General features: G+C 48.4%; 1 protein-coding gene and 1 long non-coding RNA gene across 3 annotated transcripts; one reads left to right on the top strand and one right to left on the bottom strand.

Moving 5' to 3' along the window:
- On the top strand, nt 1-26,425 carry LOC130521901 (XK-related protein 5-like). 2 transcript variants are annotated; one of them, XM_057025765.1, is made up of 13 exons: nt 1-244; nt 759-848; nt 1,016-1,121; nt 1,251-1,417; nt 15,218-15,351; nt 15,445-15,523; nt 15,630-15,799; nt 20,753-20,864; nt 21,000-21,167; nt 21,240-21,430; nt 21,553-21,633; nt 21,852-22,035; nt 24,336-26,425. In XM_057025765.1, exons 1-13 carry the CDS (start codon nt 136-138, stop codon nt 24,983-24,985), a joined length of 2,241 nt encoding a protein of 746 aa, XP_056881745.1. In that variant the 5' UTR covers nt 1-135; the 3' UTR covers nt 24,986-26,425. The 2 variants fall into 2 exon arrangements, with proteins under 2 accessions (XP_056881745.1, XP_056881746.1); XM_057025766.1 differs by having other exon boundaries at nt 2-244; nt 24,459-26,425.
- On the bottom strand, nt 12,387-13,180 carry LOC130521908 (uncharacterized). The gene is made up of 2 exons (XR_008949488.1): nt 12,876-13,180; nt 12,387-12,838 (listed from the first exon to the last, which is right to left on the bottom strand). It is a non-coding gene; the product is annotated as an uncharacterized LOC130521908 (long non-coding RNA).
- Nucleotides 26,426-27,492: the final 1,067 nt, after the last annotated feature.

The following is a 27,492-nucleotide window of genomic DNA, read 5'->3' as shown; positions in this document are numbered from 1 at the left end:
ACAATGACGTTGGGAAGCGGGCTTACGGAGCAGAGGCGTCTGCTGCAGCCGGACCTCTCTCCCACCCAGAACCAGAACAGCTTACTAAGGACCGCCACGCTCCGCTTACCCTAACATTTAGCTCTTCAGACCGCCATGAGAGACTACTCAGCGACACCGAGCAATGGAGGCACTTGCATACCATGCTGCCAAGTCTCTGTCTTCGCCTTTACCGCATTTCTCATCCTTGCAGAGAGGACGGCATGTGAGTCCTGACATGCGCATACATGACACGGACACTTTGGTGGTATATGATGTTCATGCGCAGGCCTGTTCTTGACTTTAGAGGTATGCGTTCAATAACAGATGAACATGGATCTTGGAAAATATATTTTCTGAATGAGACAGATGGATTTCAGATTGCATGCATTAGTCTGCCATAAGCCATTATGCTTATATCTCAGCCTTTAATAATTATACAGCATCTGCAGGCAGCAGTGCACCTTTTCCCTATTGGCTGTTATGAAATCATCGATGCAGTAAAAACTGCAGAGTCATACACACTTTTCCAACTTTTCCTACACATCTTGTTGAAAGCACCTCAAATTACATGTTTGGAGTAATAAAGGACGACTAATGAAGTGCCGCAGACCAATGTGGTGAACATGGGAAACTGTTTAATGACCACATTAGATTTTTCCAACAAGCACAGTGTCATTTATTTTATTAATTAGTGTTCAATGAAAATAACTTTTAATATTTCCATTTTTTTCCTCCAGTGATCTACTGCTTTGTTTATTACTTGTGGGTGGGTCACAACTACTGCTATGCCTATTTAGCCGGCTTCACCGCTTTGTTCCTGCTGCCAGGTGAGAAATCAACTCTTCAGTCCACGCTTACATGAAAACATTGTTTCTCATTGTCATGTCAGAGTCACATGTAAAGAGCATTACTGCACAGAAAAAGGGAAGGCAAAAGCAGAGAAATAATTTCTGATGTACAATAAATACTTAAATTTTCATCATATGTTTCCTAGGGTGGGGTCCTCAATGGCTAAGTTATCTGTGGTACCTGTCAGATGGACACATCTGCAGGAAGTCTCTCACATGGACACACATCCTGCATCTGGGCATTTTCAAAAGGTTGGCTACTCTTATCAGTGTTTAAAAGACACTTATTAATTTGCAGGGGATAATTCTATAATGATGACTATAGAAATCTAAAGAAATCTCTCAATCTCTCTATCCATCTATCTTCTCTGGCCTGCATAGGCTGTGGGAGTGCATGTGTCAGCCGGATGAGGATGTTTATGGATATATCATGCAGCAGGCTGACATATCGGCCTTACGTCTGTTCGAGGCCTTGGTTGTCACCCTCCCTGAGACACTGCTGCACACCTATGTGCTCATATGTACTGACATAGGACTCAAGTCTCCAGGTATGTGCACGAGGATGATAAACTCTGGAAACAATTATGTGTGTGATTTATCAACTCCCGTGTGTTGTTCGGCATGAATCATGAATTCATCAGCTTTGACTGAAGAAATCACCTAGTCTGGACAACAAAATAATGATGAACACATTCCTCTTTAAGTGTCAGTGGAGCGGTAATATATCTGCCTCATGTAAAAATGAACAAAGCAGTTTGTGAACAGATTTTTGAAACCACCACCATGTAAGTAATTTGGCCTGTTTGACAGAGCAATCATCCATAATTAGTCTATTCAAGGCCAGCCTGATACCAGTAACAAGAAGCCTCCTTCATATGATGGACAGCAGGTTGTAAGGTAGGTACATTTGGAATAGACTTATGTTTCTACATTGGAATGAGAGGAGAAGAGGCCAGTGCATGTACCAGAAAAACAGAAAATATAGCTAATGTCCTGTAGACCAGCAGAAACCACTGTGAATAAGGATGAAAGCATGTTAGCCATACATCTGCAGATAATCCCATCAACAGAGAAGGTTTTTCCCTGATACAAATATTTTGAATACAGTGGCATCACCATGAGAGGGTACAGGAACAACTGTGTATGTATTAGCTGTCCTTGAGTCCAGAAGGATTGGGATGTTGAGTACAAATGAGTTGTTCGGTTTCTGTTAAAACTCGATCCGAATGCAGACAGGAGGCAGCCAACTAGGTCTCAAAAAATGTAATGAACCCAAAAAAGCCTTGAATGCTGGAACACTCCCGGAATGGGGAAAAGATCCCATACATAGCATCTCTCTTCACAAAGGTAAAGAAACATGGTGACCTTAAGAGAGGAGCAAAAATCAATAGGACCTACACAGTTCGGCGTATTCCGAACCAGGACCACCTCCTATGACACAGGGGGAGGGCGTAGGGACCAGATCAGACTCTGCAACTGTCTACGCTCGAGAGACATGGAATGTAGGATGTAGGATCTTGAGTGATAGGGCAACCTGAGATTGACAGCAGAGGGGTTAATGATGCCGTCATTCTCAAAGGGTCCGACAAAGTGAGGAGTGGGTTTACGGGGCTCCACCTGTAGAGGAAGGTCCTTTGCTGAGAGCCAGACCTTCTGGCCAAGTTCAGAGATAGGGGCTGGAACACATTGGCGATTGACTTGTCTCTGTGTCTGAAGGGAGGAACGCAGAATGACGGAAAGGACCTGTCTCTAAACACTTCTTCAGCAAAGCAGGTTGGCATGCACAAAGGGCACTGGCACTCCGTCCTCCTGAAACTCAAACAGCGATGGTTGATACCTCCGGAAGGCCATGAAGGGTGACAGTCCCATGGCAGCAGAAACCAACAAATTATGGGCATACTCCACTCAAGGCAGAAACAAACTCTGCGACGCTGGATTTCAGCACCTGATGGTGCTCTCATACCTCTGATTAGCCCTCTCTGCTTGACCATTTGACTGGGAATGATGATCAGATGAGAGACTCAGAGGCTCACAACGCAGCACAGAAAGCTCTCCAGAGCTTGGATATGAATTGAGGACCTCGGTCAGATACAATTTGCTTCGGAAATCCATGGACGGAAAATATATTGGACCAGAAGATCCCCAGTATCTGCAGCGAAGGGGAGTTTTGTGAGAGGAATTGTTGGGTTCACTCAGACGACCTTAAGGATGAGTTAGCCGCGAGGGAGGAGTCTGGGAACTTGGAAGCGCTCATCGGCCTGGTGACTCGCTTGGACAATCGACTTCGGGAGAGACGTCGGCAGAGGACAAGCGAACGTGCGGTGAGAAGTTCAGGGAGTGTCTCCAGGCTGAGGGGAGCCCCCGTGGACTTGTCAGCCCCTGTCCCCGTTCCAGCTCCTGAGGTTCCTCCCAGTGAACCGATGCTGTTGGGCCGAACTCATCTAACCCGTTCTGAACATCAGCGCCAGCACTCTGCAAGGTTGTGCCTTTATTGTGGCCACGCGGGCCATTTCCTCGCCGACTGCCCGGTGCGGCCAAAAGATTAAGCTCGTCAACACCGGTAGGAGCGTTGGCTAGCGGTTCCTCATCCTGCTCACCTTTGGCCCGCCTAACCCTGTCGGGCACGCTCCTTTGGGGTCAGGAGACTGTGTCTGCGGCTTTCCTGGTGGACTCGGGCGCGGATGACAACTTTATCAGCCAGGACCTGGCCCGGCAGGCCCGCCTTCCCGTCGAGACGCTGCCCAAACCGAAGACCATTCTGGGTCTCGACGGGGAGGTCCTGGCCAGGATAATGCACTGGACCCAGACGATCACCCTTGTTGTTTCTGGGAATCATCGTGAGCAGATCCATTTTTTCCTCACCCGGTCCTCCTCTTCCTGACGTCGAAATCTTCAGAAGTGTACTCAGACAGGCGCACAAACCAAGTTCACCACAAATTGAGACCAGAAGCCAACGTTGCTTTTCAACCTTGTACAAGGGGGGCTCCGCTCCGTGGAGTTCAAATGGTGTAAACCCGGTAGCTCTGTTCACAGTGTGTCTAATTGTCATGAGGGCCAACAGAAGCGCCTCCACCCAATTTAGTCCCGTTTCCTTCATGATTTTAGCCAATTTGGTCTTTATGTTAGAGTTCATTCGTTCCAGCTTCCCTTGTGATTGAGGGTGGTAAACCGTGCCAAATTTGTGCTTAATTCCCATTGCAATCTCTACTTCTCTCAGGTGTTTGTTCTTAAAATGAGATCCGTTGTCGGACCAGATTATTCTAGGGAACCCGTGTGTTGGTATAAAATGGTTCACCAATGCTTTCTTTACTGCTGCTGCATCCTCCTTACCAGTAGGATACGCTTCGGGCCATCCAGAGCAGTTGTCTACTATGACCAATAAATAGCGCTTGCCCATTGCCCGGTCTCCCATATCAGTAAAATCCATAATTATCTCTGCCTCCTGGGGCCCTCACTGGGAACGCCCCCTTCTCAGTCCTAAAAGTGGATTTTGGATTAAATTGGTTACAAATGTCACACTTCATTCTAATTTGTTCAATCATTTTGTGCAGATCGGGGTGCCACATATTTACACAAAGTCTTTTCATGGCATCCACCCCCACATGCGCTGGACCATGGGCCTCTTCACAAATTTGGGCCAGGAATCTGCTCGGAACCACCAGCTGCCCCTTGGGGCCTTTCCACAGAGAACATTGTCCTTTCTCCTCTGTCCCTATCTCCTCCACTGTGGCCCCGTGCTCCTCCCATTGTTGTTGTTCTGTCCATTCTGCTTGCGCTTGTGCGTGCCCCCACTCTTCGAGTGTTCGGGGTCTTAAGTCCTCCATTTGTTCACTCTCCACTGTCTTCATTATGTACATCCCCAGCAGATTCAGTCCTGCTGCCTCTTTTGCAGCTTTATCTGCAACAGCATTTCCCCTGGAGTGAATGGTCCCATCACTCCTGTGTGCCGCCACTTTAATTACAGCCAACTCAGAGGGGATCCACAAATTTTCATCTATTTGCTTGACAATTTCCTCGTGTCTAGGTGGGACCCCTGTTACTGTTCGCCATCCGTTTCTCTTCCATGAACCCAAATCTCTATGTACAACAAAATAACCAAAAGCAGAATCAGTATAAATATTTACAGGTTTTCCTGGCACTGCTGCCAGTGCCTTTTGCAACGCCACCAACTCCGCTCTCTGGGCTGATGCTGGCTCCACCTTCCCTGAGACCACCTTGATAAATCTCTCACCTTCTCTTATCACATCTGCAAACCCTGGTTGTAATCCCTCATCCGTTTTGTGACAGCTTCCATCTATGTACAAATCTATGGCACCTTCGATCGGAGTTACTTTGGTGTCCGGCTGTGCTTTCGCCACTTGGTGTGTTTCTTGGATGCAGTCATGTTGTTCTTCACCGTCTGACATGCACTTTGCCATATTTATCTTAGATTTTTGAAACGTTATGTGTGGTTGTGTTAGGGTGTCTACTGCTGTCTTTTCTCTTCCAGGAATGATGTTGAATGCTGAGGATGCCACAAAGGCTGACACCGCATGGCTGGTGTTAATAATCAATGAGTGTTTTTGCGTACCTTGTACATGGTGGTGCTTTCTGCTCAATTGGGTCAAGAATGATGCTGTAATAACCTAGTACCATCCTTTCCCCCTGTTGTAGCTGATAAAGGCAGGCTGCTGCCGTAGTTTGTTTATCAGCTACATCCAAGAAAAATGGTGCGGCATAGTTTGGTTTATTTAGCGCCGCTGCATTGGCCAATAGTTGTCTAATGTCATCAAAAGCAACCTGAGCCTCCGGTGTCCACTCTAAGTGTGACTGGAGATTCCCCACACCCTGTTACTTCATCAAAGCCCGTAGTGGAGCGCTGCGGCCCGCATAGTCAGGAAGAAAATGTCTGGAGAAGTTGATGAGGCCCAGGAAGGCCATCATATCCTGGACCGTATGGGGCTTTTTGTGATGGAGAATGGTTTGTCTCTGTAGGGAAGTCAGCTCTCTGCCTCGCCCTGATATCAAGTTTCCCAGGAAAGTGACCCTTCTCCTTACTAACTGGAGTTTTTATTTTTTGATCAAGAACCCTGCCTGGCTCAGGTAGTGGAGAAGATTAAGTGTGGCTGATGTGCATGCCTCTCTAGAGGTGGATGCTATTAACCGATCATCCACGTACTGAATCAGTACAGTGTCTGGTGGAAATTTTGGAGATTGCTTCAAAATGTCCCTGAGGATGGTGTTAAAGATCCCAGGAGTTAAAGAAAACCCCTGGGGCATGTATATTGTTGCCCCCTGTATGTGAATGCAAAAATGGGTTGCAATTTAGGGTGCAAAGGGAGGCAGAAAAATGCGTTAGTCAGATCGATGACCGTGAACCACTGGTGTTCTGGTGTAAGTGGTCCCAATGTGGTGGCTGGATTGGGGACTGGTTGGGGTGCTTCTTTGACTAGGGCGTTGATGGCCCTAAGGTCGTGTGCCATCCTATAGGATTGCCCATCTGCCTTTAGAATGGGTAGGATTGGAGTGTTCCAAGGTGAGGAGGTCGAGTAAATGACACCTGCGGCTAATAAGCCATTCACAGTGTCCTCAATGCCAGGCCGTGCTTCTGTTTTTATAGGATATTGTGGGATAAACACTGGGTCTGTCATGTCAATTTGAAAGGTGACTGGGGCTGTCTGAACGAGACCCACATCTGCCTGATGATTGACCCACATGTGGGGAGGCAGCTCCGTAAGGGCAACCTCTGCCTCTCGGTCATTAGAATCTTCCGCCCCATGATGTCGTTGGAGTTGTCGGCGCTGGAGGACCACAGCTATCTCACAGCTAATTTTGATAAATCTAAATTTAGGATGGCTCGTGGAGGTCCACAAATCTCTGAGTTCCAGTGATACCCAATCTTTGATTGTATTGGCTTCAGCAACCATAGGTCCCAAGGCCTTAGCCTGTCCCCCCATCACTACGGCTAGTGTGATGTGTGGTGCTGAATCAGGGCCCATCTTGTAATGTTGGAGTTGTTCTGGTGTAAGATGCACTGGTGCGGCCACACCCTGCGGTCCCAGGACAATGCCAGATACAGACACCACCCAATGCTGCCCATCCAGATTAGAATTGAACCATTCTTGATATGTCAGGTTGTTATCTTTATCATAAAAAAGCGTCACATGTGGGGGGTCTGGAGGTGGCGAACAGGCCCAAAACTCCCTGATGAGAGGGCCCCACGTGCGAAACGCAGCCATGAGCGGGTTGTCGTCAGGTCCCGTAAGAAGTCCCCAATAAATGTCAGCAGTGAGGAGGTCCCCGGGGTTTTCTGTGCCCAGCCACAGAAGAGTCTGAGTGTGTGCAGCCTTGTCTGAGCAGTGGAAGGATTCGCCATTGCGGAAGGTGATGATGGTCCCCCCGCCTTGAGCAATGTCAATATTGCAGCCCAAAAGTGTGAAAATGTCTCGCCCCAGAAGGTTAACAGGACAATCAGGACCATAAAGAAACGTGTGGCTGAAAGATTGTGCTCCTATTCGAACATCCAATGGGGCAGTTCATTGCATGTACAGGCGTTGGCCTTCCACTCCCTTTACTGGCACCTGCTCCGATGACAATGGTGGATCAGTTCCATGTTGCAGTGCAGACCATGTCGCACCCGTGTCCACTAGAAACAGTTTTTCAACACCATCCACCATCAGAGGAAGGAGGGGCTCGGCCAGGTTCCCTCCAGTGCCAGCTGGGCCCCTCTACGGGTACATTCCTCGTCCTCGTCCCCATCTGGGTTCGCCCCCGCTTTGAGTCTCTTGGACCCCTCTTCCGGGACCTCTCCTAGCCCTGCAGTTTCTCGCCCAGTGTCCGAATCTACCGCAGTTGCCACACCTGTGACCCGGGCGTGGGCCCCTCTGCACACCCCATCGTCCACCACGGTTTTGTCCCCATTGATTGATTGAGGGTGGGGCGTGCTGTGTCATCCCCTGAAAGGCCGCCATTGGTGAGGATGAATCTCCGATAGCCGCGGAAGTGTAATCTCAGCGCATCACAGAAAGCGTCGATGTGGTCTGCAAATGGTGTAGTGTCTGGAGCTCTGTTTTCCCCCCGTACTGCGGTGCCTGCCGACTGCTCCACCCCGGCCAGCTTTTCTAATCCCAGCTACAACCATGCAGACATCCCCCAGTGCTAAGGCCACACTCATTGTCAGTGCCTTGAAGGCTGCTATCCACGGTGCTGCTCCATTGGGAAGCGAGGGCAGCTCCAGCCTCAAGGCTGTTAAATCCTGCAGTTTCCATGGTTTATACTGTGGGGCTCCCCCGCCTTGACTGGCCACCAGGGGGTACTGTCCTCCCACAGCTTCCTCCATTCGTGACCTGGTTACAGATCCACCTCCCTGGGTGGGAGGGGCTGGAGTTTCTGATTGACTCGTGGTCCCGCCCTGTGGGGGTTTCCCCACATGTGTTGGGGCCGCCTGCTGCGGGGGCGGCTCCCAGTTAAGCGTCAGCCCGTCACATGCCTTCACTCCGCCTCCAGTGCCTTCTTCCTCATCCTCACTCTCTACCTCATCCTTACGTCTACGCCTGCCTTTCTTCCGTGTCTTAGCTCCACCCTCGTCCCGGGCCTTCACCAACATGTTCTCAATTCTCACTATCCTCTATCATGCTCCGCTGCGCAGCCAACCATCCATTGACCTGTCCGCCCTCCTGCGTTGGGCGCAGTACGAACGGGTTAAGTGAAGACAAAGTCATCAGCTGTTCTAACTCTCCCACTATCAGCTTAGACATTGCCTTTTCTACCTCTTGTGCTCTGCTGCCTCCAACTGCACCTGCCTCCAACTGCAACTCTCCTCCTGTCACAACTATATTTCCTCCTGTCAACACCGGGTACATTGCTTGACTCTCATTCTCTCTCTTAAGTTACGCTTTTCCCACACACTCGTACTCGTCAACTCCGCGTCACATTTATCCTTCTCCTGTTTATTTCCAGCGACAATCCCCAACAGTGTTTGTAAACTTTTTTGCCATCTTCTATCCCTAAGAATCTGTCTCCGTCCTTGTCCCGAAACATTTTTTATCTTTTTATTGCTTCCTCCCTTTCACCATCAGTTGTTTTGGCCAGATGTCGTTTAAACAGTTTTTCCAGCCAACTGTCGCGGGGCCCCTCACCCCCAGTGTTCTGTGCCTCAGCCATAATTCAGACCGCTCCTCCAGAACCAAGAGAACCGTCTACAAATTCAGACCAATCTGTCCAAAAACCAGGACAAAAGTCCTCCAAACCCGGACCAAGCTGTCCAGAACCAAATTCGGACCAATCTGTCCAAAAAACAGGACCAAAGTCCTCCAAATCTGGACCAAGCTGTCCAGAACCAAATTCGGACCAATCTGTCCAAAAACCGGGACCAATTTGTGGTTACTTCTCAGTCAAAACGGCCAAACGCCTCTCTTTACTCCTTTTTTCCAAAATTTAACGATCAACACGGTTCATTTGACATCATTCAGCAATTTCGATTTAACAGGCAGTGCTTACCTCTTTAGTCAGGCCTTTTCCGGATGATGCCAAGGACCGGTCGATCTGGGCCTTCGACGTGCGTGCCCGTCCTACTCTCCTCTGGAGCAGATCACGTCGGGGTCACCAAATTGACGTCGAAATCTTCAGAAGTGTGTCAGACAGGCGCACGAACCAAGTTCACCACACAACACGCTCACATAAAGTTTCCCAGTTTACCCCAGTTGATCCTTCTCACATTATCCATGAAACTACCCTACTTTCATTAAAATAGCTATAGCATAAAATGCAATTCACGATATTTTACAACATTCCCCAGGAGTCCTTGGGGCTCCGTGGCTAGCCCGACACAACCCTCAGATCGATTGGTCAACCAGGAGACTGGTGAGCTGGAGTGTGGCCTGCCATAGCAACTGTCTTCGTTCAGCTGTCACCCCCTCTTCAGGGGCCTCGGTTCCTGCCCAGGAGATCCCAGACCTGTCCCGGGTCCCGAAGGAGTACCATGACCTGGGCGAGGTTTTCAACAAGCAGCGTGCTCTCTCCCTTCCGCCTCATCGCCCATATGACTGTGCCATCGATCTCCTCCCCGCGGCCACCTTACTGTCAAGCCGATTGTACAACCTCTCCAGGGCAGAAAAGGAGGCGATGGAGAACTACATAGGGAAGTCCCTAGCATCCGGTCTGATTCGGCCCTCCTCCTCTCTAGTTGGGGCCGGATTCTTCTTTGTGCAGAAGAAGGATAGTTCGCTGTGCCCCTGCATTGAATACCGGGCATTAAACGAGATTACGGTTAGGAATAAGTATCCACTGCCCCTCCTCGATGCAGCCTTCGCCCCTCTCCACCGGGCCCAGGTTTTTTCTAAGTTGGATCTTCGCAGCGCATACCATCTGGTGCGGATCCGAGAGGGGGATGAGTGGAAGACGGCTTTAAACACCCCGTTGGGACATTTTGAATATCTAGCGACGCCCTTTGGGCTTACCAGCACCCCCGCCGTATTTCAGTACCTAATCAATGACATCCTCCGGGACATGCTAAATAAGTTCCTCTTTGTTTACCTGGATGACATATTGATCTTTTCCGACTCGGAGGAGGAGCATGTCCAGCTCGTCCTGACCAGCCTGACGCCCTGTCCCGCCAGTTCGCCTCCGATCCAGTGAAGGCAGATCCGGACCCAATATTACCCCTCTCCTGCATCTTGGGAGCCGCATCCTGGCAGGTGGAGGAGAGAGTCCGTGAGGCCCTGCAATCAGCCCCAGACCCAGGTGGGGGTCCCCCGAACCGGCTGTTCGTCCTGGAGGCAGTACGTTCTGATGTCTTGCAATGGGCCCACGCCTCAAGATTGACCTGCCACCCGGGGGTCAACTGTTCGCTACAGTTCCTCCGGCAGCGGTTCTGGTGGCCCTCCATGACCCGAGACACCAGAGACTACATTGCTGCCTGCCCCGTGTGTGCTAGGGAGAAAGCATCCCATCAGCCGCCGGCAGGTCTCCTCCAGCCCCTGGGAATGTGTCCGTGGTCGCAGATCACTTTGTCACTGGCCTTACCCCCTCCGAGGGTCATCAGGTCATCCTCACCATGGTCGATCGTTTTTCCAAGTCTGCCCACTTCATTCCCCTACCCAAACTCCCGGCAGCCACAGAGACCGGGGAGCTCCTGGTTCAGCACGTTTTCTGATTCCACGGGATTCCGAGGGCAATTGTGTCCGACCGTGGCCCCCAGTTTTGCTCGCAGGTATGGAGGGCTTTCTGCTCTGCGCTGGGAGCTTCGGTCAGCCTTACGTCAGGGTACCATCCACAGGCCAACGGGCAGGCAGAGAGAACCAACCAGATCCTGGAGGACGCCCTGAGGTGTGTGGCGGCTCAGAACCCGTCCACCTGGAGCACCTACCTGCCGTGGGTGGAGTACGCCCACAATTCCTTGGTCTCAGCGTCCACTGGTGTGTCCCCTTTCATGGCTTCCCCGGGGTACCAACATCCATTATTTGAGGTCCAGGAGGACGAAGTAGCAGTACCTTTGGTGCAGGCCAACATGCGCCGTTGCAGGAGGGTGTGGAGGCAGGTCTGTGCAGCACTCCTGCGGGCCTCTCGTCGCTCGCAACAACAGGCCAATCGACACCGGACGCCAGCACCTTCCTATCAGCCAGGTCAGAAGGTCTGACTGTCCACCAAGGACCTCCCGCTACAGGTCAAGTCCCGGAAGCTGGCTCCTCGCTTTGTGGGGCCCTTTGAAGGTGGAGCGGATGGTGAACCCCGCAGCCATCCGTCTGAAGCTTCCCCCGACGTTTAAGATACACCCCACCTTCCATGTCTCCAAGGTGAAGCCAATCGCGGAGTCAGATCTGGTTCCCCCTCCGAACCTCCACCCCCTCCCCGCATTGTGGATGGGGGCCTGCCTATACGGTCTGTAGTATCTTGGACGTCCACCTACAAGGTCGTGGTTTCCAGTTCCTGGTCGATTGGGAGGGGTACGGTCCGGAGGAGTGATCATGGGTTCCCCGCCAGTTCATCCTGGACAACAGCCTCCTCCACGACTTCTACCGCGCCCACCCAGACAAGCCTGGTAGGGCTTGAGGGAGGGGGGGATGTTGGATTCCCAGCTTCTGGGAGCTTTCCTGCAGGGGGCATGGTGGAGCCATTCTCCAGCCGCAGCTGGCGCCGCAGGCAGGTGCACCTGCTGTCTATCGGCAATCTAGCCTCCTATTTAAAGACAGAACTCTCGTTTGCCAGCGTTGGAGTGTTTTGTCTTCTTTGCGAAACCCTGACTTCTTGTGGCTTGACTATTGTGGTGAGTTTTCTTTGTGGACTAAGTTTTGGACTATGTCGAGATCTCTACACCTTTCGGGGACCGTACTGTTCTTGATCACCTTCAATAAAGGTGCTTTTTGGACACCATCATCCACTGCGTGTTGCCTGCTTTCGGGTCCTGATACAACCGACCATAACAAGAATGAAGTGGATGGCCTTGGAAAATCAATCAACCATGGTGAGGAGGGTTGTATTCCCATCTAACTGTCACGGAGGGGGGTGAACAGGACCCGAACGCAGGCCAGGACACAGTAGTAAAATAGTCACAAGGTTTTATTTACGGGGGAAGGGGAGCAACACAAGGAAGACGCGGGCAGCCCTCCAGGACAGCCGAGCACAGGGAACAGAAGCGGCCCTCCAGGGCCACCGGAAACCGAAGCAGTCCTCCAGGACCGCAGAGAACTCGGAACAGAAGCAGTCCTCCAGGACTGCAGAGAACTCAGGAACAGCAGTCCTCCAGGACCGCAGAGAACTCGGAACAGAAGCAGTCCTCCAGGACCGCAGAGAACTCAGCCGAGCACAGGGAACAGAAGCGGCCCTCCAGGGCCACAGGAAACTCGGGAACAGAAGTGGCCCTCCAGGGCAACAGGAAACTCGGGAACAGAAGTGGCCCTCCAGGGCAACAGGAAACTCGGGAACAAAAGTGGCCCTCCAGGGCAACAGGAAACTCGGGAACAGGAACAGCAGTCCTCCAGGACCGCAGAGAACTCGGAACAGAAGCAGTCCTCCAGGACCGCAGAGAACTCAGGAACAGAAGCAGTCCTCCAGGACCGCAGATCCAACACACGACGAGGGAACCCGAACAAACACCCTCACACGATGAAGGAAGACAAACAGACAGCCTGGAGACCAACAGACACACTGACAAGACTAACAGAACAGCCACACAACACAAACAGACACCCTGGCACTGACAGGCAGGCGCCACCTGCTTAAATAGGCAGCCCAATGTAAATTGCCTACAGGTGTGCCTGCCAGCAGTGCCAGCTGCAACCAATTGTGCCCCACACCACCCCCTACAGCACAATGACCGACACAACCCCAAAACCCTGACACTAACAGGGGAAGACTAGTGACAAAGTCCATCTGGCTTGACGTCACAGGAACTGGGCCAGTAAGTGAGGGAAAATTTGACCAAGAAAGAGTACCAATCACGCTTGCCGGGAGTTTAACCTCCTAGTATTCTGGAGGTCAGGCAGGTTGTTATGGTCGGTCCACACTACGAACGGAAGGACGGAACCCTCTACCAGTGTCTCCATTCCCGCAAGGCTAGGACCTCCGTGAGCAGCTCTCTATTTCCGACATAAAAACTTACCTCATCCAGTGTCAGCCATTGACTGAAGAAGGTTGAAAGGATGGATCTTCTGAAGGGCTGGGTCAAGCTGGGAGAGAACAGCACTGACTCCAATGTCCAAAGCATCCACCTTGACCAAAAAAGCCAGTTGGGGTCTGAAAAATCTTTAGTGTGAAAGTTAGTTTGATGATAGGATCAACAACTTTGCTATAATCTTGAATGAACTGTTGATAGAAATTTACAAAAACCAAGAACCATTGTAGCTGTTTACGAGAAGAGGGAGTGGGCCAATCTGCCACTGCAACTCACTTTGGCAGGATCTGGCAAGAGTCATCCCTGTCCAACAGTGAGTGACCGAACTGGTGAGGAAGGCGCATTTCTCTGCTTTACCAAAAGTTTCTTCTCCAAGAGATGCTGGAGAAGTAGGTGGTTCCTCTTTTTTCTCAGAGAAAAGGAAGATGTCATCAAGGTAAAGAAAGAGGACCTTGTATAGAAGATCACGTAGGACATCATTGGCCACTGCCTGAGACGTTAGTAAGACCGAAAGGCATCACAAGATACTTGAAGTTGCCCAAAGGAATATTAAAAGCCATCTTTTATTCATCACCTTGATCGATCAATCGATCAATCAATCAATCAATCAATCAATCAATCAATCAGTCTTTATTTGTATAGCGTCTGTTACAATCAGAATTGTTTCTAGGCGCTTTACAGAATCCCGGGGCCTGACCCCCAACAAGCAACATCGGCAAGGAAAAACTCCCCTTTAACAGGAAGAAACCTTGAGCAGGTCAGTAGGTCAGCATACATCTTACGAAGGCGGCGATACCTGTAGATTAATACAGAAGGGGGGGGGGCAGAAAAACTACACAAGAAATAACATCACTAGTCTACTTGGTGAGGAGGAGAGGAGAGGAGAGGAGAGGAGAGGAGAGGAGAGGAGAGGAGACAATGACCCAAAGGGGTACCAGAGGCCTGTCAGGTGATCATGTCTAGGATAGTAACTGGAACTACAGAATTACTGATAATAAGCTTTTTCAAAGAGGTAGGTTTTAAGTCTAATCTTAAAAGTAGAGATGGAGTCAGCCTCCTGTACCTGGACAGCTAGCTGGTTCCACAGCAGGGGGGTCTGGTAGCTAAATACTCAGCCCCCCATTCTACCCCTAGAGACTCTGGGGACCACAAGTAGACCAGCATTCTGAGAGCGGAGCGGTCTATTGGGATGATAAGGTGTCACTAGCTCCTCCAGGTAGGATTGCTAGCTAGGCCTCTGAGGACCTTGTAGGTCAGAAGAAGAATTTTAAAAAATATTCTAAATTTAATGGGCAGCCAAAGAAGAGACGCCAGTATACAAACCAGATGTTACTGTAATTGTTGCGAAGATTGAGCTTAGAAAACATCCAAACTCTAAGGTATGGACTAAAAGCAGTATCCAGGAGATGTAACAGGTACTTGGCAGTGATGTTGTTCAGGGATCAATAATCTATACACCGTCAGAGAGCCATACTTCAGAAGAGCCCGCCCCTACGGGGGAAGATAAAGGACAGACCAGACCAGTTTACCATGCTAGATGCAAGTCCATGAGCGCCTGGCTAACCAGACAAATTGTTAAGACTAACACGATAATGAAACCACTGAGGAGCACCAGAGCTTGAAGGAGAAGGTAAAAACAGATCTGGAAGGTGAAGTCCTATATGGCCCCAGTTTGATTTGGATCAAGAGGGGAGTTGTCAAAAAAGATGATTGGCAGCTGATGTATGAATTGTGTTCATACTTTTCTTGTCCCTTACAGCCTCGGTGTGTTTTGCTGTGTGTCTACTGTCTCTTGCCTGGGCCTTGGTCCTTTATGCCCGAGCCTGTTCCCTCATCAGACCAGGACACCTACAGATGACCCCAGCTGCTATCCTTTGTCGACTCCTGTGGAGGGTGGGCTTAAAATTAGTTGTATATTTATATGATGGTGTTGGACACCTGAGCATCACTCTTCTTCTGTCACTCTCCTCATGTCTGTGTTGGCAGGTCAGCATGTTGGGATCAAGGTTTACTGTTCTCATGCTCTTCACACGTGTCTTCAGACAATGGGTCTTGGGCGTCATCGGTAGGTCATGCTTCATCCCACCCTCATTTTCAATTGACTAAATAAAGTGATTTTGTTTGAGATTTTCATCGAACGTATTAAATGTTGTCTTGCTTGTTTCTATAAGGTGTACACTGGCTTGGAGCTACTTTCTGGATGGTGTCGCAGCAGACCGACATCATCCGCTCCACTAGTCGATGGAGACTTTTCAACCTCATTCTTGGGGCCATTCACATCTTCTTTTTCCTCAATGTGAAGTATGGTCAGTCAAGATGTCGCATGGTGGGCTTCTACCTGGTATGTATATGTTTCTGCTCAGTTCATAACAGCGAGTCCAAATTTCATGGGCAAAAAGTGCCAGTGATTTATAAGTTAGTGTTAATTACGTGGGTCTGTTTACATGTTTGTCTTGTGCAGGAACTCCACCCATCTACTTCCTGTTTTTGTTCTATTTTCCCTCCATTTTGTGAATACACCTGTTTTCTATTTGTGGTGATAGTTGGTGGATATTTAAACCAGTCTGCCTTTCAGCCTTTGCCAGATCGTGACTGTCAGGAACCACATAAGAACCCAAATGCGACACACGAGTCTGGCTGAACACCGCTTTATTGTCGGACACAGACAACAGAGAGGACTCACCGGGGAGCGAGCAGAACAGAATAGTCGGGGACAAGCAAGGTCGAGATCGGGCAGAAGGCAGACAGAGTTTACAGGGGAGCAGACTAAACAGAATGGTCAGGAACAGGCAAGATCGGAACCGGGCAGGCAGGCAAACAGGAATACGCTGGAAGGTCATCAGGAACGAATAACGATCTGGCACCGAGTGAGTGTGAGGCTGGAGAATATATACTGGTAGGTGAACTGATTGATGAGTGAGGGCAGGTGAGTGATCAGTGAGTGAGGGCAGGTGAATGATCAGTGAGTGAGAGCAGGTGTGTGATCAGAGGGTGTGGTGTGAGCAGGGGAGTGGAAAAGAACTGAGTCCATGGGCTGGAGCAGGGTGTGACACGTGACTGTAAGTTCCATATGCCTTACCTTTGTGAGTATGCAGTCTGTTCTTTTTTGTCAAAGGATTTTTTGTGTTCTGTTGGTGTTAATTAGAGAGAGATCTGTCCACATTATCGAATGGTTGTCCCGCCTTGTTTTCCTGCTGGTTAGTGGATGATGCTGAAGACCTGATTAAATCGTTAAACATTTGAGTCTTACTGCTTGTGGATCCTTCTTCCCCGAAACCTTAACAGTATGATCTGGCCAACCATGGACCCAGTGGATCAAACGCAGATCAAATCCATCCTTATACAGCATGGGATCATGCTTGGTAGGCAACAGACACTAAGTAGAGGAAATTGTTAAGGCAGCCGGTGCTATGTCTACCAGCTTTGCGGCCCTCGTGACCGTACAGCAACTCCAATTTCTTAATACCTAACCATCTATCTTTCAGGGACATGTTCAACCACAGTCCAGTCCGGCTACTTCAGAACCCCGACTACCACCCCCCCACCCCCCACACACACCCCCATTCCTAAGGGAACCTGGTACTTGTCGCTCTTCCTGTGATCTAATTTTTCAACTGCAACCATCTTTCCTACAGACCAGGCAAAAGTGGCTTATGTCATAACTCAGCAACTTTCTGCAATTCCTTTGTGACATTTTCAGATGAAATGATGAACGTTTTTGATTAGTCCAAACAGGGGCACCTCGGGAGATGTTGCACATTCGGCAAGGTAAAGGTTCAGTTTCAGATTACGCCATGGAGTTTGGGACGCGCTGACTCAAGTGGATGGAATTCTGAGGCTCAATTCAATGTGGTTTTCAATGGCCTTGCTGAGCTATTAAAGGATGAAATAATAACCCATGAATTGCCCACGTCCTTAGATGTTCTGATTGATCTGGCTATCCGTGTAGATTCCCGACTCCAGCAGCGTAGCAGATGGAGGATTTCAAGGGGCAGCATTAGAGCACCCAGCGAAGAGGTAATGCCTCATCTGGCTAATACTGCCCTGCCACTGAATCCAGAACCCAAGCAGACAAACTATTATCACATCTTGGCTGCAGAGAAACAATGAAGGCACAGCACTGACTTATGTCTTTATTGTGGTGAGCCCAGTCACTACGTGTCCTGCCCAGAAAAAGGCAACATTCACCAGTCATCCTCATCTCCTATCCCAGCAACTTCAGAGTGGTAGGGTCAGTGACAACAGCGTCTTTAATGGTAGGAAGCTGACAAATGTTATCCATGTATCTGCCCCTGTATCCCTATTGACTTCTGGCAATCATCTTGAATTTATCCAGCTCCATATCATTGATTCCAATAATGCCCCGGTTGAATTAGGTCTTCCCTGGCTCAAGAAAGACAACCTGCACATAGATTGTGTCAGTAACAAGATTCTGGGTTGGAACCCCTACTGCCTGTCCCGTTGTCTTCACCAAGCCCATGTTCCAGTCCCTCTAGTTAAAGATTCCACAGATGAAATGACCTGTCTGCTGTCCCACTTGAATACTTGGACCTTAGGGCTGTATTTAGCCAATTCCAACCTGTGGTCTTGCCCATACGACTATGGTATTGACCTTTTGCTGGGCAGAATGCCACCTAGGGGTCAGCTCTACTTCCTTTCTCAGCCTGAGACGGTAGCTATGGAGATGTACATTCATGAGTCTTTGGCTGAGGGTATTATCCATCCTTCTTCTTCACCCATGGGAGCCGGTTTCTTTTTGGTTGAGAAGAAGAATGGCTCTGTTCGTCCATGTATCGATTACCGGCGTCTCACTGAGATCACTTCTAAGAAACGATACCCCCTGCCAATCATGTTCTAAGTATTTGAGCTACGCCATGGGTCTTCCATCTATTCCAAGCTGGACCTCCACAATGACTACCACCTTGTCCGTGTAAGGAAAAGAGATGAATGGAACAGCATTTAATACCGCTACAAGTCACTATCTTGTTATGTCTTTTGGCCTAACTAATGCCCCTAAGGTGTTCCAGGCATTGGTCAATGATGTCCTAAGAGATATGATACACAGCCTTTTTTGTTTATCTTGATGATATCTTGATTTTTTTCTCATTCCCTGTCTGACCATACTTGTCATGTACACCAGGTCCTCCAACGCCTCCTGGAGAATCAGCTTTATGCCATGGCAGAGAAGTGTGAGTTTAATCGCAGTTCAGTTTCCTTTTTAGAACATTTAGGAGGCAGTTGAACTGGTTAATTGTCTGGGGTTGAAGAACGGCAAACCTGATGCCCTCTCCTGTCTCTACCCTGTCCTTGGGAATTTGGAGTATTCTGAACCCAGGAACATTCTGCCAGACCACTGTTTTCTCAGGGAAATTCAGTGGAGTATTGAGATCTCGTTGTGCTCCGCCCAACCTTATAATGCAACCCCAGTCAGTGTCCAGTTAACCACCTGCTTGTCCCTAAGTCTCATCGTTCCCAGGTCCTCCAGGTCCTTCATTCTTCTCAGCTTTCTTGCCATCCTGGAAGGAGATGCACCCTACCCTTTACTGGTAGAAGGTTTTGGTAGCCAAAAATGGGAAAGGATGTCTGTGCCTTTGTTTCCACCTGCTCTGTGTGTGCTCAAAGTAAGACCTCCACACAGCCTCCATCTGGTCTATTTCAACCCCTGTCTTTACCTAAGAGGCCCTGGTCCCATATTGCCATGGATTCTGTTACCGGCCACCTGTCGTATGGTGGTAACACCACCATTCTCACAGTCATTGATTGTTCCTCCAAATCTGTGCACCTGATTCCTTTGGTTAAACTCCCTTCAGCTAAAGAGACTGCTGAGTTGACGATCACTCGTCTTTAAATATCACAGACTTCCTTTTCATGTTGTTTCTGACAGAGGCCCACAGTTCACTTCTCACTTTTGGAAAGCCTTCTGTAAACCGATTGGTGCTTCTGCCAGTCTATTGAGGCTTTCACCCTCAAAGCAATCATCAGAGGGAGAGGGCTAACCAGCAACTGGAAACCACCTTGCAGTACATGGCATCGAAGAAATCATCCTCCTGGAGCCGCCAATACCGTGGGTGGAATACTCCATTAACTCTCTCACATCCGCTTCCTCAGGTCTCTCCCCTTTCGAATGCTCCCTTGGCTATCAGCCCCCCTGCCCCCTTCCCTGTCCAGATGGTGGACGTCGATGTGTCTTTGGCCCAAGCCTTTGTCCGTTGGTGTCACCAGACTTGGAGGATTGTAGTACTAACGGCCTCAGCCAGGATTAAGACTCTTCTCTGTTGTGAGGGACAGCTGGTCTGGCTTTCCACCCGGGACATTCCACTCATGGTCGACTCTTACCCATTAAGATTATTGGTCCTGCTGCAATTTGACTTAAGCTTCCCTCCACCCTCCATTGTGTCCACCCCACTTTCTATATCTCCTGGATTAAACCATTTATTAGTAATCACCTCTGCGCTGCCCCTAAGCCCCCCTGCCCCATGAATCATTGACGGTTCAGAGATTTTCACATTTCATCAGCTTCTAGTTGTTCTTCAGTATTTGCTGGACTGAAGGGTTATGGCCCTCAGGAGAGGTGCTGGGTCCCCTCTCAGGACATTTTGGACCTGATTACTTTTTGAGGACCCATACAGTTCCTCCGTTTAAGAGGGAGGTACTGTGGGCTTCTACCTGATATGTACACGTTTCTGCTGAGTTCATAACAGCGAGGCCAAATTTCATGGGCAGAAAGTGTTACTGATTTGTAAATTGGTGTTAAGCATGTGGGTCTGTTTTAAATTTTTGCCTTGTGCAGAGACTCCATCCATCTACTTCTTGTTTTTGTTCTATATTCCCTCCATTTTGTGAATATTTAAACCAGTCTGCCTTTCAGCCTTTGCCAGATTGTGACTGTAAGTTCCATACTTCTTGCCGGAGCCTTTGTAAGTGTGCAGTCAGATATTTTGTGTTCTGCTGGTGTTAATATGAGAAGAGAAGATCTGTCCACATTATCGAATGTTTGCCCCACCTTGTTTTCCTGCTGGTTAGTGGATGACATTTGTTTTACTGCATTGCCTGCTTGTGGATCCTTCTTCCCTGAAACCTTAACAGAAAGTAAAAAATACACTTCCATTTGGACATGAACCCCCATACCAGTACTCCTTCTCATTATCTGTCAAAAGACATGATGTGAAAAGTGATGTGTTGAAAATGGAATGATTCTGTAAATGGACCAACCAACGGTTTAACTAAATGATTTCATGTGTGAGAAACAGACAAGTTCATCCCCTGCACTTCATTTCTGTTTGTTTGTCTTTAGGTCATGTTCATTGAAAATGCTTTTCTTCTTCTGGCCTCCTCTTGGATGTTTACCATGGTGTCCTGGGATACTGTGGGGATTCCAGCTGCAGTCCTCTGTAGTTTCCTGATAGGTGAGATGTGCAATCCTACACTTCAAATAAGAACAATTTTTGGTGGAGGAAAAGGGTTTAATGTCATAAACTTCTGCTTTCTGATTTTGTACATTTGGGGTAAAATGATGACCTTCTCTTACTCTTTCTAACCAGGAGTGATATCATTGGCACTTTACTATCGATTCCTCCACCCAAGGTCTTTTGAGATATTCCAGAGCATTCGCCACAAAGGGATTGGAGGAGCCTGCATGGAACGTGGATCTACACTGTCTTTAGAGGAGAAAGTAACACCCACTTTCCATCGACATGCAACACTCTCTGGTCTGCTCTCAGCCTTTCTGTTCTTTCCATCTGTCTCTTTTTCAGTTAATGTTTGACCAGTAATTTTATCAGGTGGGGGGACTCTCATGGATCTCCCTATCCAATGGGAGGGTTGGAAACATCATCACTGGCTGCTGATCCGCTTGGCCCTAAAAACAGGAGCTGTAACAAGGATCTGGTCATTGTATGGGGAGGGTGGACTGGCAGGACTAATGGGTTTGTCTGAAGAAATTCACTCCCCTGATGACTTCCATGTTCCCCAGGTTCGTGAGCCCTTTGACAATCTGATCATGAATCTTGATCTTCTGTGGATTATCTAAATCCAACAATCATCTCAGATCAATTAAATTTATTCAAATATCTATAAGATTTTTTCATTTATCAGAATCCACCTCCTCGACCACAAGTTCCAAAGAACTCACAACCAGTTCCTCAAACAGCACCAAGAGTGAGCCAAGCTCCAGAGGCAGGATCCTTTTCTCTATGTCTCAACCATCCATCTAAAATTATCAGAGTTATGGACAGACAGCAAATGATATTTGTAAATCATGTAAATGATGCAAAGATTCTGGATTAATGACATGGTAGTTGGAAAAAAAAAGATTCAGTCTGGCAGTTTGATCAAAGCTAGTGAGATTGCTTCTTCATCTGTCTGTAGTCTGACCTTCTAATCTTTCTCTCCAGGTTAGAGATGTTGTCCAACCCATTAAACCAGCTCAATCAACTGTGATAGCCAGACCAGTGAGAAAAGCTCCACCCACGACCATCCTGGATATAAGAAGGATTCCAGAGATCATCCCAGTCCAGGAGGCCATTCCTGAAGAAAGTGTAGAGGAAGTGTCCAGCGCTCCACCCTCAGAGGAAAAAGGTTTGTCCCATAGTGGGATACAGTACATACATACATACATACACACACACACACACACACACACGCGTCAGGCAGCAAGCACGAGAACCCAAGAGCGACACCAGAGTTCGGTTGAACACAACTTTATTAACAGGAACCAAAAGCAGACAGTATATACCGGGGAACAGGCAAAACAGAGTCATCAGGAACAGGCAGGGTTGGAACCAGGAAAACAGGCAGGCAGGAAAACGCTGGAGATTCATGTGGAACACAGAGGACAATCTGGCAGGGAGGCAGCGTAGCGCAGGGAACTATAAGGGCTCATGATTACAAATTTGCGGTGCGGTGGGAGGGTGGTTGCCCGGGCCTTGCGGAATACCTCGGTTAGGTCGTGATACTAATCTGGAACCCCTGCCAGACCCGGCAGCATGACGGCCGGGGCCGCGGTCGCCTGCGGGGCCGGCGCTGGTCCCAGGCAGGACCGGTAACAGCCCACTCCCCACTCCAGGATCCCCCCTCTCTCCCAGTTGAGGTGCGGGTTGTGGCGGCGGAGCCATGGGTAGCCCAGGACCAAGGGAAGGTGCATCCCCTCCAAGATGTGGAAGCGGATCTCCTCCCGGTGGTTCCCAGGCAGCAACATTGTTACCGGGCCCGTCCGGTAGCGGATGTTCCCCAGGTGATGCCTGTCCGTCGCCTGGGCTGGGACGGAAGACGCCAGTGGCTCGCATCCGAGGCCTAGCTGCCGGACCATCTCTCCGCTGATTAGACAGGCGTCCGCACCAGAGTCAACGAAGGCAGCTAGGTCATGGGGGCCCCCAGGAAGCAGGAAGCGAACCTGGAGCGAGAGGCGGGGTTGTTGAGGGGAAGAAGCAATGGGATTCACCAGTATCCCCCCAGTTACAGGTGAGGCAGGGCTTTTTACGGGACAGGTCACCACGAAGTGGCCCTGTCCGCCGCAGTAGAGGCACAGGTTGGACTGACGGCGCCGCCTGCGCTCCTCCCCTGTGAGCGAGGTGCGGTCCAGCTGCATGGGTTCCTCTTGGGTTCCAGAAGGTGCTGCTGGCCGAGGAGCGGCCTCCATCGGGAACTCGTCTTCCACCACGAGCTGCCTCCTCTGGAGTTTCTCCCGCTGACGAGCTTGAGCCCTCAGATCCACCCGGATCGCCAGGTCAATGGCCCCATCCAGGGAGCTGGGAATGTCATAAGCTACCAGTGCGTCCTTGATGTGTGCTTCTAGTCCGTGCAGAAAGGAATCTACTAAAGTGGCTGGGCTCCACTGGCTCCGGCTGGCCAGTGTGCGGAAGTCAATAGCGTAGTCCGATACTGATCTCTCCCCCTGACGAAGCGTCAGCAGCCGACGTGCTGCGGAGGACCGGGAGTTTCCCTGCCCGAACACCTTGCGAAGCTTGGCCGCGAAAGCAGAGAAGGAGGAGCAGGCCTCTGACTGGTGCTCCCACTCGGCCGTTCCCCAGAGCCACGCCCGTCCGGTGAGGTGCGAGATGGTGTACGCCACCTTGGCAGCCTCCGTCGCGAATGTGCGAGGTTGCAGGGAAAACAGCAGGGAACAGTTCACCACGAAAGCGTTGCAGGTCTCGCGCCAACCTGAGGTTCGGGACCCTGATGCGGAAACACGGGAGTTGACGTAGGTACGGAAGAAGCGGGAGGCGCCGCCGGTTCCAGGCGCGCAGACAGTCGGTTGAGCTGTTCGAAGAGCGCCGCGAAAGCCCGCTCGTTCACATCCACGGTGTGTCTTGTCTCCGCAGCGGCAGCCGCCACCGCTTCCTCATGCTGCTGCAGGATCCCCTCAATTCGTTCTAAATGGTCAAGCGGGGACAGGTTGTGCGCTGGGTTCATTGCTGGCCAGATTGTACTGTCAGGCAGCAGACGAGAAACCAAGAGCGACACCAGAGTTCAGTTGAACATATTATTATATTATTAACAGGAACTGAAGGCAGACAGGATATAACGGGGAACAGGCAGGGTCGGAACCGGCAGGGTCGGAACCAGGAAAACAGGCAGGCAGGAAAACAATGGAGAGTCATGTGGAACACAGAGGACAATCTGGCAGGGAGGCAGCGTAGCGCAGGGAACTAGAACAGATTTGCCACAGGTGCATGGAGTGAGCGAGGACACAGGGGCGGGTTCGCCCGCAACTGTGCCACATACATACATACATACATACATACATACATACATACATACATACATACATACATACATACATACATACATACATACATACATACAGTGCATGTCAAATTACACTTAAGGAAATAAAATATATGTTTATGATTAGCATTCAATCTAAACTTTATTCAAAGGTGATGAAGACTTTCAGAGCGCTGCTTATGGCTCACCATCACCTTCATCTCCACAACAACCAGACAGCATTTGCCATATCGACAGCAATGCCGGAACCCTAACTGAAGCATCATCATCTGTAGGCTCTCTGGACATCAAGACTCCTGGCTGGTCACCCGAGAGACGTTCCCCTCTCCTGATCAGCTCCGCAGAAAAAAAAATAGGAATATCTGGAGAGTCCAGCACATCCCTGTACTTCAGCATGGATGCACAGTCCCCCTCCAGTGGGAGTTATCTTGGTTGGGGTTCTGAGCTGTCACCCATTTCCATCTACAGAAGCCCTTACCGGATCAGAGAAGCTCGATTTGTCCCATCCACTCCACAACTAGAGTCTCGAGCTGCAACTGAAAGTCCAGTCTTGGCCCCTGTTATTGTCACCCCTGCTACTCCTGGTATGACACCTTGTGGGACCCCTGGTGAGTCAACCCATGTCATTTCAACACCAGCTGCTTCAACATCTGGAGCTTCAACACCTGCCACATCCACACCCAGTGCTTTGACTCCTGGTACTTCAGCGTCCGCTACCATGCTAATTCCTCTCTCTCCAGTTATTTCCCACGCTCACAAACAGGTGGTCCAGTTTGTGAATCATCGAGAGAGAGCAGTGTAAAAACAGCCTCAATGGGGACAGGGCAATGGTGGGTTTTTTTTATTTAGCATTAAGGATATACCGAACATATTGATTTACCTGAAGTCAGAAGCTTTGGAGAAGGTAAATAGTATAATATATTGTGAAGCTTCCCTCCTGATATTAGTGACTTACGTTTGCAGAACAAATTAAATTATATATTGGGGTTCATTTTACTGAAATCAAAGTCTCATATATTTATCAAATGGACTCAATGATTGGCAGTTTGTCTAGATGTTATTGGAGTTTCCCACAGTCTAAATATGCTGTGCCCAGATAAATTAGTTGAATCTCTGACCTCAGTAAAATTGATTTAAGCATTATGTGAGATTAAAGTAGGACATTTTCAGCAGTGTAACATAATGTAATTAAATGCTAATGAACAAAAAATGTATGAAAAGAATATGTTTCTCTGAAGTTTAGGTTTGATGAACATCATGAATTGTAATGGATGGTTATGTTAGCTTTATGTGAGATTGGATTGCAATGACAGAATTTTTATTTTAATAAGTCGTTCAAGTTTGATATGCCTTTTAATTTTTCCTCTACTGGTAAAAAAGAAAATAATCTCACTCTGTCACTACTTTTATAATTATTAATTAGTGTCTATATATATGGCGGCCAGTTAAATCAATTTATTATGCTTCTGTATTCTGACAGAGGTCTCTGCTAACTAAATAAGACTTAGGGCATAAAAACAATCCCATCATGTCAAACAGAATATATTTTTACGTTGCTCCTGCTAGATTAAAACTCAATGCATGTCATATGGACATCAATAATTGTATCTGTACATTATGAGAAAAAAACACACTCGTGTTAACAGTAGTTGCCGCATATGCTGACTGTATGTGTATGCATAAGCAATAAAGCAGCTAATAAAATGCACATATTATATATTATTCATGCACAAAGCTTAAGATTGTCTTGACTAGAATAAATCAGTGCTTTACCTTGTAGAAATACAGCTTTAAAGTAAGTTTTCTAATGTTTATGTGTTGTACTTAATATGTATATTAATATGTTGTGTAACTGATCTTTGTGTTTTTATATTCTGTATTTTTATTTTTTTTGCTGTTATGTTTAGAAAAATTGATCACTGTGCAATCTTAAATGTTTCTGACTAACTGAATATCAGGTAATAAAATATGTAACATTACTATGTCACTAAACATATTCCACCTACATGCCACTTCATCTCCACATGTTGAAAGAGCACCTGCTTCACTAAACATATTCCACCTATGTGCCACTTCATCACCGCATGTTGAAAGAGCACCTGCTGGTGTCGGTAAATTGTGACTCAATTGTGCTATTGATGTGAGATATTGATGTGAGGTATTAGAAATTAATTAATTAGTCAATAACAAGCTGATGTATTATTAAAAGTGTTAGATGTGTAATAAAGAAGCTAGGCTGGAATTCTCTCTAATCTTCCTTTACTGTTTAAAATTCCTTAACTTCAGCAGAGCAGGTGTACATTTCCATAACATCGAGGTATGATACTCTTCTTTGCATTCGTTAAACAGAAATCTTGGCTTAAGAGAATTCAACTGGACTTCTGTTAATTTTTTCAAAGACATTTCACCTCTCCTTCAGTCTAAATTAACTGATGGGACTTATATACAGACTTATATACTGTGCTGATTCACTGAATGCTGTCATTGGTGGTAAAAATGCTTTATTAAAGTGGTGGATCATCATGGTGTGAACAAATGTGAAATGTTCTGGAGAAGGATCTCAGAGATGGCTTCTTTAACTTTTTAAAATGAAGAGTACATGAAGCCATCTAACAGAAGTCCAGAACCAATATGAGCCCAGGTGGAGTTTTTTAAACCAAGATTTCTCTTCAAGCTGGATGACTGAGAACATTCATCAACATACCCTTAAACAACCTTAACTAAAGGACCTTTCACATAAGCACCTACTTACAGGCACTATTAGGGTAACTTGGATGGTTGCATTCAGAGAGGGAAACATGTCTGAATCAAGGAGGTGGTGCACAGACAATATATATTTAGGTGAACATCCAGCCTCTGTTTTCTGGGCAAGAAAATTTCTGGTCATCAGAACCTCCTCTTTTTTCTGGTCAATGCTGTAGTGTTTTGCAAGTTCATTAAATTTTGATTGACTCAAGAAGTTCTCACATTTAGGACTGTATGTCTGAATGCTTTTTTGTAGCCCTGAATCTACACTGCAAAATCTTTGCTCAAGCTTGCCAACCATCCTATCCACAAAAGAGAAAAGTAACTCTCTTTTCAATGTGTGCCAGCACAAAATCCTCCATTTTCCTCTGCTTATGCCTTGTGTTGGCACCTGGTTCAGGGATACTGTGGTTGTGGCACAGGGCTTTTGTTCTCTCATACAGTTACAGGGCAAATGCATCTGTGCGTTTGCCCTTAAGTGTGTCACACTCTGCTTGTTTGCAGTTCAAAGCTTCTGCCAGGTCTAAAGTCTCTTTGTGAAGGAGCTTGTGGAGTCCTTCAGTT

Source organism: Takifugu flavidus, chromosome 2 (genome assembly GCF_003711565.1).
Source record: "Takifugu flavidus isolate HTHZ2018 chromosome 2, ASM371156v2, whole genome shotgun sequence".
In the NCBI taxonomy this organism is placed as follows: Eukaryota; Metazoa; Chordata; class Actinopteri; order Tetraodontiformes; family Tetraodontidae; genus Takifugu; species Takifugu flavidus.
This window is presented reverse-complemented; position numbering and strand designations above follow the sequence as displayed.